Below are 14,605 nucleotides of genomic sequence, written 5' to 3'. Positions count from 1 at the left end.
GTCAGTGAATTCTAACAATTCTGTCATCTTAATGATTTGTCGTTTCCTACTCAAGACGAGAACTCCGCGACCCTTAGTATGGAGAGTAATTTTTTATTAGAGTAATTAATTATATTAGTCAAATATTATGTTTTAGCAGATCTCCCCAGATGCGGCTCAAACTACCGGACTAAGGGCAGGGGAGGGTTAAGTTCCAGAGTCTGCAATCAGCGTTTGCTGACGTGTGCGCACGCGCGCGCCTGCACCTGCGCCTGCGCTCCTGGACTGCGTGTGACTGCGGGGCGGGGCGGGGCGGGGCGGGACGGGACGCTGGCTCCACACTAGGCCTTGGCCGCCAACCGCCAGTCGTGGTGCTCTGCGGCGCCTCGGCATCGCCTCCAGTTATGTGGTGCGAGCCGGGAACGCGTCAGCGCTGCGAGCGGGGTGAAAGTTCAGGCTCTGGGCTGGGTGACGTCAGCGAAGGGGGCGGGCCGTCTCGCTAGTTCTCGGCGGAGGGGAAAGTCCGGGCTGTTTCAGTGGAACCCGGGAATGGGAGGCGCCTTAGCGTCCCCGCGGGCCTCAGCCTTGTGAATCCTGCCTCCCCGACCTCCCCGAGGCTAGGGGTGTTCCGGCCTTTCCTGCTTAGGGGTGGGTCCACACAGGCTTTGGGGTTTTTTCTCTCCTTGTAGGGTTTGGTTGAAATAGAGCAATCATCGTGCAGAGTTTTCTGTCCAGATAGACAGAGCAAACTTGGGTTTTTGTTGTTGTTTTTTACGGTTTTTATTTCTTTGGCTTTGTACAGTTTTTAATTTTTCTGGCTTTGCCTGCCTTTTCTGGGGTGCTAGCCAGTCTGGAAGCCCACAGCCAGGTCCAGTAGCCCTCTCAATAGCTCTGCTCTTCTCCACCTTATTTTATATCTAAAACTAGGCATTTTAGGTGTTCTTGGTACTGGGGAAAGTACATTCACTCCATTTTCCCAGAAGCACGGGGCCCTAACACTGCTTTTTTCATACGTCATCATAACACAGAACAGAAAGGATGTGTACAGGTTTGGTAGGCCTTTTCTACTGTACGGAAAGCAGTAAGTGAATAGGAAGGCATCTTAGAAAATCAGTTACTTATTTTTGTTTTGTGTTTTAAAACTTGAAAACATACATCCCTGCCAACAATTTTCTGTTTAACTGCTTTCAAGATTATGTAAGAGGAAAAGAACCGTGGCTTCAGAGAAAGGACAAAAAAGACGGCTCTGGGAGTTTGTGTGTTTTAACTAAGGATAAGGATGTATACATATTTAAAAGACATTATTACTGAAAAAATAAAATGTATGATTACATACAACACACGCATGCCACTACAGGATCACCACAATCAACACTGAACAACTCTTATCATCCTCAAAAATTTCCTAGTGCTTCTAGGAAATTCCTCTTCAGTCTTCCCTACCTAATCTTCACCTCAAGTAACCAGGGCGCTGCTATGTAGCCCAGGCTGGCCTCCAACTCACTGTTGTCAGGCTTCTGCCTCCTGGGTGCTGGGATTACCGGTTTGTCATACACACCCATCTCACTGGTCTGCCTCCTTGCACAAAAATAATTATGTATTATTTAGAGTTTTGTATAACTGTACTAGTAATTATTGACTGGCAAGTCATCCGTATCATTACATCTATTGATAGTTTTTCTCCCTTGTGTGGCTGTATGACAATTTGGCTATCCTTGTATTTGCGGATGGATATTCCAGTTGTTCCCAATTTGGTGCTGTTTTAAATAAATCGACTCTAAACATTCACATAAAATGTGAACTTTATGTGTAGTTCATGAATTTTGTGTAGTTTATGCTTTCTTTGCTTGTGGCTAAATTCGTTAGAATAAAATGGCTGAATCACGAAATAGGCACGTTTACCGGCTTTCTTTTCTTTTTTTCTGTGTGTATAGGTCAGAGGTTAACATGGAGTGTTTCTCAATCGGTCTCCACCTTACATTTTGAGACATGACGTGTCACTGAACCTGGAGCTCACGGATTCAACTAGACGGGGTAACCAGCAAGCCGTAGAGCTCCTCCCATCTCTGCCTCCACAGCGATGGGATTCTACGCATTTAGCACCATGCCCAGGTTTGTTATTTTGCTTTGGCTTTTGATGAGGTCTCAGTCTGTAGCACTGGGTGTCCTGGAACTCAGTATGTAGACCAGGCCTCTGCCTCCTGAGTGCTGGCATTCAAAGCATGTACCACTTATGGGCAGGTTTTTTACATGGGTCCTGGGAACAAACTTGGCTCCTCATGCTTACATAGCAAGCACTTTAGCAACTGGTAAATACTTTATAACATGATTATTTAATTTGACACTTGTACCAACGATGTAGGAGAGTTTCCATTGCTTCTATATCTTTCTTTGCCACACCCCCCAACCCCCTCAATGTCCTTGGCATTTTTACCATTATAATAAGTCAGAGTGGTATCTTGTGCTTTTTACATTTCTCTAATGATAGCAATGATAACAAGCGTTACAGTAGCCCAAATGTAGACGAAATCTAAGTGCTTATAAATCCAGAAATATCTAAAGAAAATGTGCTATAACAATACAACACTATTTCTTTCTGTGTGTATGTTTGTGTGTGTGTGTTTTTTTTAAGAAACTTTTGACACATGCTATAGCATGGATGAACCTTGAGGGCATTATGCCAAGTGAAATAACCTAGTGACAAAATGACAAATGTTATGATCACACTCAAAGGAGGTAACTAGTGTTGTCAAACTCATAGAGACAGAAAGCAGAATACTGGCTACTAGGGTGTGTAGGGAGGGAAGAATGGGCTTTGTTGTTTAATGGATGTAAAGTTTCAGATGAGACTTGGAACAAAGCTCACTAATAGAGCACTTGCTTAGCATGTCTGAAACCTGGGATTAATGTCCAGCAGCTCATGCACATGAACACACACACACACACACACACACACACACACACACACACACACACACACACACACACACACACGGGAGAAAGACAGAAAGGAAGTTATCTTTCAGTAAAGATTAATTTATTTTTATTTTAGGTATGTGTGCCTGAGTTGCAAGTGCCCACTGAGTCCAGAAGAAAGTGTTGGCTCCCCTGGAACTGAAGTCGCATGTGGTTGTGAGTCACCTGATGTGGTTCTGAGAACTGTACTCAGGTCCTCTGCAACAGCAGCAAGGACTCTTAACTGCTAAGCTATTTCTCCAGCCCATTATATGTGTTTTGGACCCTGAAATACATCACAGTGACTTTTGTTTAGATAACCAACTATCTTCTTAAGATAGTTACACAAATAAAAGATATTTTGAAAATTCTTATGGGGCTCAGGTGTGGCTCAGTGGTAAAATACTTGCCTAGCATACACAAAGCCATAGGTTCCATCCTCAGCATTGTAAAAATAAATAAATGATCTTATATTTAACATTTTTGTTAAGCGTTTCTGGCTTCATTCATTTCTATAGAATCAGACTTCCATCTGGTATAAATTTCCTTCTACCTGAAGGAAATATGAACATTTCTTGAACTGTAAATACTCTGGTGATGAATTCTTCCAGCAATTTCAGATGTGGAAGAATGTGTTCATCTTGCCTGACATTATGAAACATATTTTCCCGCATATAAAATTCTAATTTTCTTTATGTTTCTTGTGTTTGAAAGATGTTGAGTTCCTGTGATGTATTTATAATTCACATCAAATTTAAAATGCTTTGGCATGATTTTGTCCATTTTTTTATGTTCTCCTTCCCTTCATGAAGGAAATTCAGTTTTACTTTGATACATTACCAGAAAACAATTAAAAAGTAAAATATTTAAATAACATTTCATGTATAATATCATTAAAATCCTAAGTTACAGAAATTCAACCACTTGAAGTTGACAACATCTCATTGCTCAGAAATTTTTAAAAGATTCATTTATTTTTGTTTCATGTATATGAGTGTTTGCCTACATATATGTATATATACTACATGAGTGCCTGGTGCCAAAGGAGACCAAACATGGCCAATGGAGTCCCTGAAACTGGAGCTGGGAAACAAGCCCAAGATCTTTTCAAGAGCAGCCAGTGCTCTTAACCACTGAGCCATCTCTCCATCCCCAAGTCTTCATTTTTGTTTGTTTGTTTTGTTTTTTGAGATAGGGCTCCTTTGTATAGACCTGGTTTTCCTGAAACTTGCTATATAGACCAGGTTGGTCTCAAAATCACAGAGATCTGTCTACCTCTACCTCTCAAGTACTGGGACTAAATATGTGGGCCACCACCACCATCACCACCATCAATGCTCTTTTCATTTTTTTCTTCTTTTTTAAAGACTATTATTTTTATTTTGTGTGTGTGTGTGTGTGTGTGTGTGTGTGTGTGTGTGTGTGTGTGTGTGTGTGTTTTGCCTGCATGCATGTCTGTACTGTGCTGGTAGAGGCTGAAGAAGACAGTGCCAGAGCCCAAGGAACTGGAGTTACAGAATGGTTAGCAGCTAAGTGGGTGCTGGGAATTGAACCTGGGTCTTATGGCAGAGCAGTTGGTGCTCTTAACTACTGAGCCATCTCTCTAGCCCTGGGAAACACTTTCGAGAAACACCAAAGGAAAATGAAGTTAAATAACTTCATACCCACAAATTGAAAGCCCCAACAATGTTAATATGACAATTCCCCCTAAACTGATCTCTATAGAGTCAAGGTAATGCATATCCAGGTATCAACAGTTGTTTTGATAAATATTAAAAATCTAGTTCTAAAGTTTATATGGAAATGTAAAGGACCTAGAACGAGTAAAAAATCTTTTGAAAAAGAATAGACGAATATTTGTGGAGTAGCAATACAACAGGGAGATTGAACTGAGAGATGGAACAAACTCAGAAGATCCCTTGGATGACCATCTCTCACCCCAAGATCCCCTTAACATTCCTTCCAGAAACCATTGCTATCTCTTGGAGTTGCCTGTATGTATATATTGAAGTATGTAGCCATTTCTTGAAAGTATAAATGGAAGAAGTAGACTGCTTCCCTGCTTAGATGAGGCCCTAGGTTCAATGCCCAGAGCCTCTGAAAGAAAGGAAGGATAAATGGGATTATATGATGCACATGCTGAATAACTTATTTTATTCTCTTGACATTTTTGTCAATTTTGCCAATCCATTTGTGAGAGCATATGATGTGATATATATTGTCGCATAGGACATGCTACAGTTCCTTCATTCTCCAATAAAAATTCAGTTGTTTAGGGGTTGGAGAGATGGCTCAGAGGTTAAGAAATTCAGTTGTTTAAATGTTTTTGCCATTAACAATTATTCTCAGCCAGGGAGATGGCTCAATGGGTAAAGCTGGATCCTGGAGCCCACACGGTAGAAAGGAAAGAACTGACTTCCACAAGTTGTCTTCTGACTTCTATACACATTCATGGCATACTTACACATTGCACATGTTTTACACACACACCCCAAATAAACAAAAATTTATGCTGGCCAGTGGTAGCACATGCCTTTAATCCCAGCACTAGGGAGGCAGAGGCAGAGGCAGGCCAATCTCTTATGACTTTGAAGCCAGCCTGGTCTACAAAGTGAGTTCCAGACCAGGGCTACACAGAGAAACCCCATCTAGGAAAACGAAATAATAATAATAATAATAACAATAATAATAAAATTTTAAATTACTCTCCAAACAAGCTGGGTCAAATTATCTATTTTACAAAAACTTTAAAAGGTTACCTGATTCTCCTCATTCCATAACTCTGGATGTTATCAATATTTTTTTATTCATCTGATGTTTGAAAAATGTTTTGGATTTTTCTGGTGAGGTTGAGAGTCTTAAAATATTTTATTAGCAATATGGCTTTCTTCTTTTGTAAATTGCTTCTTCATTGTAAAAATTCTGTACCTTTTCTTCTTGATTTTTTTTCTTTTTTGCTAATTCATTCTTTAAATACTGTAGACTCAATCTTTTGTCAGTTCTGTTGAAGATACAAAACAATGGCCCTTAAAGGCTGGTTTCACAACTGAAAAGACAAAAGATTGCTTTCAGAGGGTGGCTTTGGTTTTGCTTTGTTTGTTTGTTTGTTTGTTTGTTTTTGTTTGCTGATACAGTGGCTCCCTGTGTGGCTCTAGCTGGCTTGAATCCCCCTGCCTCTTGCTTCCTGAGATCATACCACCACATCCAGCTGAAGGTTTTGATTTTAAAGTATCCTGTGGCTAACATCATTTTGAAACTTAAATGTATAAACCTCTCTGGATGGCTTCCACTTTTTAAGTCTTACTTAAGAAATTATCCCCTAACTTCCAGGCATAGTGAAGCAGGGTTGTAATCCTAGCACTTTGAGGTGGACACAGGGGTTCAAGGTCACTTGCAGCTGCGTGGGGAGTTTGAGGTTGGCTTGAGTTGCATGAGACTCTGTCTCAAGAAAACAAAAACCCAAACCAGAAACGAAATCCCAGGTCACACAGTCAAAAAGACATTCTTAGATTAGCTCCTAAAATGTTTCCCAGATGTCTTTTCTGTGCAAATAGAGGAAAGACCGTATAAGACAAAAACAGGATGACATCATGCATATTGCCTTATAACCTGTTGTTATGTAGCAATATATTTTGAACATATTTTCATTTGAATAAATATATTGCAAGTGTTGTGGGTGGGGTTTCCCGGGAAACAGACTCTGGAGACAAGAGATTTGTGTGCAGGAAGCTTATCCCGGAGTGCTTACGAGAGGAACGCGAGGCGTGGGGGAAGGGAGTGAGATAGGATTAGACTGGAGAGGACATTAGGCGGTGCTGCAGTCGTCACCACGGCTAGAGCTTGGCGGTTTAGAATTCCCTTCATCATTGTCCCAATTCGAAGAAAGAAAGCTGGGACATTTGTTTGATGCGGGCTGCCCCTGGGGAAGAGCTGAGGGTGTCACTGGGCAGGGCAACTGCCTTCTTGTGAGTATCATTCCCGGAGCCAGCAATTGGCGGCGCTTAGGGCTGTTGCAGGCTGGTAACCCTCCTGATAGCTAGGAGCCTTAAAGGAGGGAATCTGAACAGCGTCTCACAGCGCAACACCGTTAAGGACACTGTTTGCTCCAAACCGCAGAAAACACCCACCACTCACTTATCAGGTCTGTAATAGGTGATTGTTGGCAGAAAAGTATCTGTCCCTTTCATGAGGAAAGCAAAAACTTCTGGAGAGGTGCCTAGTAGGTTCTCACATTTCATTGACCTTAACTAAAATGTTAAGTGCAGGGGGAACCGGGAAAGTAGGGTCAGGGTTGTTCTGATTTTTTACCTCAGGCAGACAGACAACACTGCTGCTCAGGACAATACTTGAGCGTAGAACTTAAAGGATTTCTGACGGTATCTGCCACAAAATGGACTCCTATACAAATCTTTTCCATAGTTTCATCTGCTTTAATGAAACAATTTTCATATTGACTGGCATTTGGGTGTCTATAACATTATGTTGTGGTCTGCTGTGTTGAAATTAACAGCCAAGTAAGTTTTCCCTGCCCATATTTTCCATTGTTTCTTCCGAATTGTCTTAGTTTGCTTTCTATTGCTGTGACAAACGCTGTGAGCAAAATCAACTTGGATAGGAACTGTTTATTTTATTTTTGTTTTTTTTCAGACAGAGTTTCTTTGTGTAGCCCTGACTGTCCTGGAACTCGATCAGGGAGGATTTATTTTTCCCTGCAGGCTGTAGTCTTTGAGAGAAGCAGACAGGGACCTGGAGGCAGGAACTGAAGCGAGGCCATGGAGGAGCACTGCGTACTGGCTTGCTCCCCGAGGCTTACTCAGCCTGCTGTCTTAGGTCATCTAGGACCACTTGCTCATGGGTGGTGCTGCTATGGTGGGATTGACCATCCCACGTCAGTCACTTGCTTACCAGGCCAATCTGATGGAGGCATTTCCTCACTGAGCTGTCCTCTTCCCACGTAGTTCAGTATGTATCGGGTGGACAAGAAGTAACCAGAACAAGGATGAAATGCTAGCTATCATTGGGACGTGCACTTTTAAAAGAATTTTGGAGCCGGGCGTTGGTGGCGCACGCTTTTAATCCCAGCACTCGGGAGGCAGAGGCAGGCGGATCTCTGTGAGTTCGAGGCCAGCCTGGTCTACAGAGTGAGTTCCAGGACAGCCTCCAAAACCACAGAGAAACCCTGTAGATGAAGAGGCCACTTTTTTCCTGTATGTTTATCAGACACCGGATTTTAACATTTTCATTAGTTGTATATTCTTTTTTTTTCTTTTGAAAAGTACCCTGCCTTTACTCTCATTTTGGTTATTGGCTATATGTGCTTGTTTTTGTTTGTTGTTTTGTTGGCATTATGGTCTAAAAATGTGTTTTGAAATGTGTTAGCTCTGGACAGCTTTGAGACACCGTCTATATTCCAGCTGGCCTGCCTAGTTTTAGTGGTCAAGACATGAAACATACTAATTAACAGTGCTTCTTTTTAACCACTGGCCCAAGGAATTTCAGGGCATTTCGACCCAGTTTGCTATACTTGGTTTATAGATAATAATGAGAGTGATGATTAGTCTGTGATCGTACTACAAACCCCTATTACCACAGAGCTCTGGTGTTCAGAAAAATAGCTAGGTGCCTAAATACTAAGACCTAAATATATATTCTCAGGATTGATGGTAGCAGCAGCTCAACTGTGTAGAAGTTGCAGCATGAACAGTTCTTTTCTGACCTATAAGTTAGACTATGAATAGCTAGCTAATGTATGCTGGAAATATTTGGGAAACATCACTCTGAAAAGTAAAAGAAGAAGTTATTCTGCTACTTTAGTGAAGAATGGGGATACATGAACTTAGAAACAGCTAGCCATAGCTATCCCGATGGGGAACATGACAGTGCTGTTTCAAAAATAATTTATTGGTTTAAAGTTTATGAATAATAGGTCTTTGGTCCCTAGCTTGAATTTTCTTAGTATTAACAGCCATTATTATAATCAAAATAAAACCATAATGCCATAAATCTAAGATACTTCAGACATTTTCCTATATAGTAGCATATAACTATATCATATTACAATTATAGAAATAATTTGTATTAGATTTTATATTGCTTGCATAGTTGTTGCACTCCATAGTTTTTGCACACATTATAGTCTTGCATATAAATTCTAAATATTTACTGGCTCAGAAAAATATTCTCGTTGGGTAGTGGTGGCACACACCTTTAATTCCAGCACTTAGCAGGCAAAGGCAGCTGGATCTCTGTGAGTTCCAGGTCAACCTGGTATACAGAGTGAGTTCAAGGACAGCCAAGGCTACAAAGAGAAACCCTGTCTCAAAAAACCAAAACAAAAAAAAAAAAGAAGAAGAAAGAAAACAGAAAAAAAGGAAGAAAAAAAGAAAAATATTTTTGGAGTCCACATACACTTCAGATTAAATGCATAGAAAAAGAAATTAAATGGTATTTGCTGTGTGTGAATTTGAAAAAGAGTGAATTATTGAAGTGTGTAGTGATAAGGTAAACTTGGTACTAAAACATGGTGTGGAAATGTATGACTCCTACAGGAATATACTTAGCTATCTCTGTCAAGATAGTAAAGATTAACCCAGTGCAAATAAGAATGCAGACAAGATCAGCCTGGTCTACAGAGCTGGCTCCAAGACAGCCAGAGCTACACAGAGATCCTATCTTGAAAAACAAAAATCAAATAAACAAAAAAGAATGCAGAGGCAGGTGGATCTTTGAGTTTGGGGCCACCCTGGTCTACAGAGCAAGGTCCAGGACATCCAGGGCTACACAGAGAAACTGTCTTAAAAACCAAAAAAAAAAAAAAACAAACAAACAAAAACCAACCAACCAACCAAAAAAAAACAAAAAGAATGTAGACAAAATTGAACACTCTCTCTATTGTATGTAGAAATATCATGGGGGTGTAATGTAAGTAATGTTTAATGTGGATCGATTTGGCAATACATAAACAGGCACAAAACAGACCTTGGACTTAATAAATCTGTACCTTTAAGTCAAGTTGTGTAAGATAATCTTATATCCAGAAAATCTTCCTACACAAGGATATTTACTGTAGCGTTGTTTATAATGACAAGATTATAAGCAATTCAGACACTCTCAAGATGAAGAATTGGGGAATGGTGAAAGCACTGAAACACTACATTGTAGTGATAAAGGACAGTATAGTTACATAGCAGAGTTGAATGAAGCTGCCCAGTGGCCTGATAATGTTTGTATGCTGCTGTTTTAAACGCATGCTGCTGAGCAAAAGCAAGGCGCAGAAGTGTTCTATAGCAAGTCATCTTTGGGGGCTGTAGGTCTGTGCATATTTGCTGATATTTTTCAAAACAAAATACTGGGAAGAAAAAGCAAGAATTAATAAAAGTGCTTTTCTCCTCCCAAAGGTGGAAGAAGAAATACGGAATGTACAAAGGCAGGAGCTAGATTTCTCTGAATGTATTTTGTTTCATACTTTCTGTTCTTTGTGTCTTAGTTTGATATAAAATATAGCCTCTTCGGCTGGAGAAATGTCTCAGCCATTAAAGGCTAGACTCACAACCAAAACATAAAATATAGCCTCCACTGATAGCCATCTCTCAGTTTTCATACCCTTGTGATGTCCCACCAACAGGGCTTTGTGACCTCTTCTATAATTAGGTTTTAGACACACGTGGCTTCCGTTTTACTCCGTCTCTCTCCTGGATCATTTGTTCTCTGGGAAATTGTTTGCCTGTCCAAGTGAGGTTCCATGTGAGGAGAATCTGAGCCCAATGAGAGCCATGTGAGGAGGGCCATCTTGGAAGCCACACCTGCAGCTCCGGACAACCCTTGAGGTGCTTGCAACTCCAGAGTCTGCCTTAAGTGTCTCTAAACCAGAACTATGAAACTAAGCTGCCCCGAGTTTCTGACCACTGAAAACTATGAGAGAAAACGATTGTTATTTTATGCCGCTAGTGTTTCTCACTAATGCGAGAACTATAAAATTGGTTTTTAATAATTTAAAAACTGAATATAAACAAAAAAGAAAATAGAGATAGTCTTTAAAAATTAAAGATGAACTGGAAAAAAAGGAACCCAACTATAAAGCTGGTGGCCAAAGTACATAGTAATTATTTCAAGTGACTTATAGACAGATTATTTTTACGTATTCCCAGTGGCTGGGTCCCAAGGACAAAACAACTAGATAAATCTTAAATGACACTCAGTGACCTAATTGTCACTAATAACATTGATATTATTATCTTGGAACTATATCTGTGTAGTGGGATAAATCAGATAGATCATTAAGAACTAAGATATTACACATGAGAGGAAAGATGTAAATCAAGAAAATTAACTGGAAACCCGTTTACTCCTTAGATTGGAAATAGCAGTATTTAGTCATAATTTCTTTTTCTAAAAGGCACAGCTTTCTTAGTCCTGTTCAATGAAGAAACAAGAAAGAAATTATACCAAAATGTCAGTCAAGACTGTATGCAGAGTGGGATGATTAAATATCATTTAAAACAAACAAATGTTCAGAGCTCCTTAGAGAATGGCTAATTCCAGTTCTGAGGCAGAATAGATTCAAGACAAACCTGGAAGTTTCCCAGACTAGAAATTAAGGATGAAATTGAGACTCTACACTTTCTTCAGAGCTCTTACTGGCCCAGGGTAGAACAAAGTCTAACTGTTGGTAGTGTGGCTCAGTGGAAGAGAGCTTGCTTGCCTAGCGTGTGCAAGGCCGAGGTTCAAACTCTAGCACCCTTCCCCCTGAAACAAAGCTTGTGACTGTGAGACACTCTACACATTTATACAACTTTTTTTTTAACTCACGGGTTTCAAAATGATGCTAACTAACTAACTGACTGAATGCTCTGGAAGTTGCTAGGATGCCAAGCTAGTAATTATAGGATTGGCAGATGAAGGGGAAGAAGACTGCGCGCTGCCTGTCTTTTATAACTCTAGACGGATCCAGAATGATAGCTTTATTTTGGAAGGATTCACACTGAGAAAGAGTATCAGGGTTGGGAGATAGCCAAAAGGCATAATTGGAGATATACAAATGCTTCTGTCATCAGTGCGGGCAGTCCATGCCCATACAATACGTAAACATTCATCCAATCATTTTCTTAGTATTTATTATGTGTTTTATTGTAGATAAAGCAACCTGGTTTTTTGTGGGTACCATACAAAATAATGGGCACTCTTACATATATAACATTGTACTGAAACTCACCAGCCCATGGCCCTCTCCTGTCCCTCTTTTTCCCTCTTGTTGGTCCCCTTCTTCCCTGAAAATAGTCTCCTTTCTATTTTTAGCTAAAGTATACCTTAGTAATTTCGCCTCATTTCTAAAAATTACAGACCTGTGTCACCATGCCCATTTTTAGGGGAAGAGAGCTGGAACCCAGGACCTCTCACTGGCTAGGCACACATAGGACATTGCCACGATGGTGTGTGGCAGTGCCTATAGCCTCAGTTTTGACTAGAAACACCCTAAGCCGCACATCTGCTATGCTGGTGGCTTCCCATTTAGCTCAGGCTACGAGGGGCATGGAAGGAGACTGACAGTCTGGAGGAGGGTGAAGGAACTTAAATGCTTTCTCTTCTTCCTTCCTGTCAGCTTCCTGTGCCTCTCGGCTTCCCCCAGAGACACTTCGCCTAGGTACCAGCTGTGCCTTTTCTGGGTCTCCAGCTGAGCCGCTTGCAGTTAACCAGCCTGAGAAATGCCAGCATGAGGTAAGCAGCATCCCTTCATGGGGCCTGGCGCCCGGCCCCATAGACCCCTCCTCCCAGTTTTTTTGTGAACCCCCTTCCTGAGACGGTCATTGCTTCTTGTAGCCACTGCCTCCAAATACCACAGAGTGTGCCTTTTACCCCTTGGCTTAAAGCTATGACTATGGCGTCCTGTCCTAGACTAGCTTTTGACTCACAGACACAGTCTCCCATTAGTCACTGGTAAGCGGCATTAACCCTGTGGAATTCCTGCTAGCGATTGCAAGTTGGGCCAGTGCATGTTAAATTGATAAGGGAGAGGGACAATGTCTACAACATAGCCAAATGGCTCTTATAAAAGAATTGATTTCTTTTTTTCTTTTTGGTTTTTTCAAGACAGGGTTTCTCTGTATTGTTTTGGAGCCTGTCCTAGGAACTTGCTCGGTAGACCAGGCTGGCCTCGAACTCACAGAGATCCATCCACCTGCCTCTGCCTCCCGAGTGCTGGGATTAAAGACATGCGCCACCAATGCCCGGCCATCAAGAATTGATTTCTTATTGCACAAGCCTTCATTGTCTTTGAAAGACAGTTCGTTATTACAGATAAGACTGCAGCCCTCTCCATCTACCCTCCCAATCTCTATTCCTCTCGTGAAGCAACTGCCATATTAGTTATCATTTATGTGTACTTTTTTTCTTTTATTGTGATTTTATTGTCTTCATAACACGATCAGCTTAGAACTGGATCACTTGGCCCTTTCTCTTCTTATCGCCTCCCAGTTCAAAATGCTTGCATCTCTTAATAGCCAGCATCCTCTTAGATCTGCAGTTGGACTCAACACACTCAAGCCTCAGCACAATCTTCTTTGTAGTTTTAGCCTTTTTCCGGAAAATAGGCTTAGTCTGCCCACCATAGCCACTCTGTTTCCTGTCATAACGCCGCTTTCCCTGGGCATACAAAGAGTCCTTGCCCTTCTTGTACTGTGTCACTTTATGGGGCGGGTGCTTGCCACATTTCTTGCAGAACGTCCGGCGGGTCTTAGGAACGTTCACCATGTTGGTGGGAACGATATCGGCACAGAAAGCTCATTTATGTGTACTTTTTAACTATAAATATTCTATTGACATATAAGGCATTTCTGTAGGTTTTTAAATTTCAGTTCATGGTACAATTATCTTTCTTGCAATTTGCCTTATTCACTAAATAATTTGTCTTGGAAGTCATTACATATAGTTAATTTCTTTTTAACTACTGCATAATAGTCCTCAGCATGTTTATACCGTGGTTTATGTTGCTTTCTGCTCTGTTTTGACCATTACAAAAGCTCTATGATTTATACTAGTGTCCTTGTTGTTTCTCTAGGGTAGATTCAGAGTAATAGAAATGCTGGGTCAAAAAGAATGCATATTTTAAAAATTGCATTAAATGTTAACAAATATGTTCTCTTGCTAGATGGTGATGGCAAACATCTTTAATCCCAACACTTGGGAGGCAGAGGCAGGCAGATCTCTGAGTTCAAAGACAGCCTGGTTTACAGAGCCAGTACCAGGCTACACAGAGAAACCCTGTCTTGAAAAACCACAAAACAAACAAAAAAAGCCAAATATGTTCTCTTAAAATACAGTTTCAGGGGCTGGAGAGATGGCTCAGCAGTTAAGAGCACTGACTGCTCTTCCAGAGGACCCAGGTTCAATTCCCAGCAACCACATGGCAGCTTGATAGCATCTGTGTAACTCAAGTTCTGAGGGATCTGGAACACTCACACAGACATTCATGCAGGCAAAAACACCAGTGCGCACAAAATGAAAAAATACAGTGCCAGTTTTCAAGTAGACCAGGAGACTGTCAAGTCCCTTCTTCTCACGGGACTTCCATGGCTGCCTTAGCTTACGTTTCCCATCTAGCACCACTCTGGGCATCTTTAGCTGACACATCTGTTAGTTCTTTAGTGGGGGAGACAGCTGTTCATCATCATCATCA

The 14,605-nt window shown here is 41.1% G+C and overlaps 2 protein-coding genes and 1 long non-coding RNA gene across 3 annotated transcripts in view; 2 read left to right on the top strand and 1 right to left on the bottom strand.

Annotated features, from left to right (window-relative positions):
- The first annotated feature begins 445 nt into the window (after positions 1-445).
- Positions 446-3,304, top strand: LOC110342835. Its single transcript, XR_002384996.2, has 3 exons — positions 446-627; positions 1,914-2,091; positions 3,032-3,304. It is a non-coding gene; the product is annotated as an uncharacterized LOC110342835 (long non-coding RNA).
- A 3,488-nt stretch (positions 3,305-6,792) lies between these two features.
- The window catches only part of Usp9x (ubiquitin specific peptidase 9 X-linked), a 130,130-nt gene continuing 122,317 nt past the window's right edge, over positions 6,793-14,605 (top strand). The window contains exons 1-2 of the mRNA XM_040733714.1: positions 6,793-6,899; positions 12,533-12,648. The gene's annotated coding sequence lies outside the window, so the exon portion shown is untranslated. The remainder of the gene's footprint in view (positions 6,900-12,532; positions 12,649-14,605) is intronic.
- Positions 13,322-13,703, bottom strand: LOC101829910 (60S ribosomal protein L36a). The gene has a single exon (XM_005080559.4). The coding sequence runs from the start codon at positions 13,678-13,680 to the stop codon at positions 13,360-13,362; it is 321 nt and encodes a 106-aa protein (XP_005080616.1). The 5' UTR covers positions 13,681-13,703; the 3' UTR covers positions 13,322-13,359.

The sequence above is a fragment of the Mesocricetus auratus genome, unplaced genomic scaffold, assembly GCF_017639785.1.
Source record: "Mesocricetus auratus isolate SY011 unplaced genomic scaffold, BCM_Maur_2.0 Super-Scaffold_100033, whole genome shotgun sequence".
In the NCBI taxonomy this organism is placed as follows: Eukaryota; Metazoa; Chordata; class Mammalia; order Rodentia; family Cricetidae; genus Mesocricetus; species Mesocricetus auratus.
This window is presented reverse-complemented; position numbering and strand designations above follow the sequence as displayed.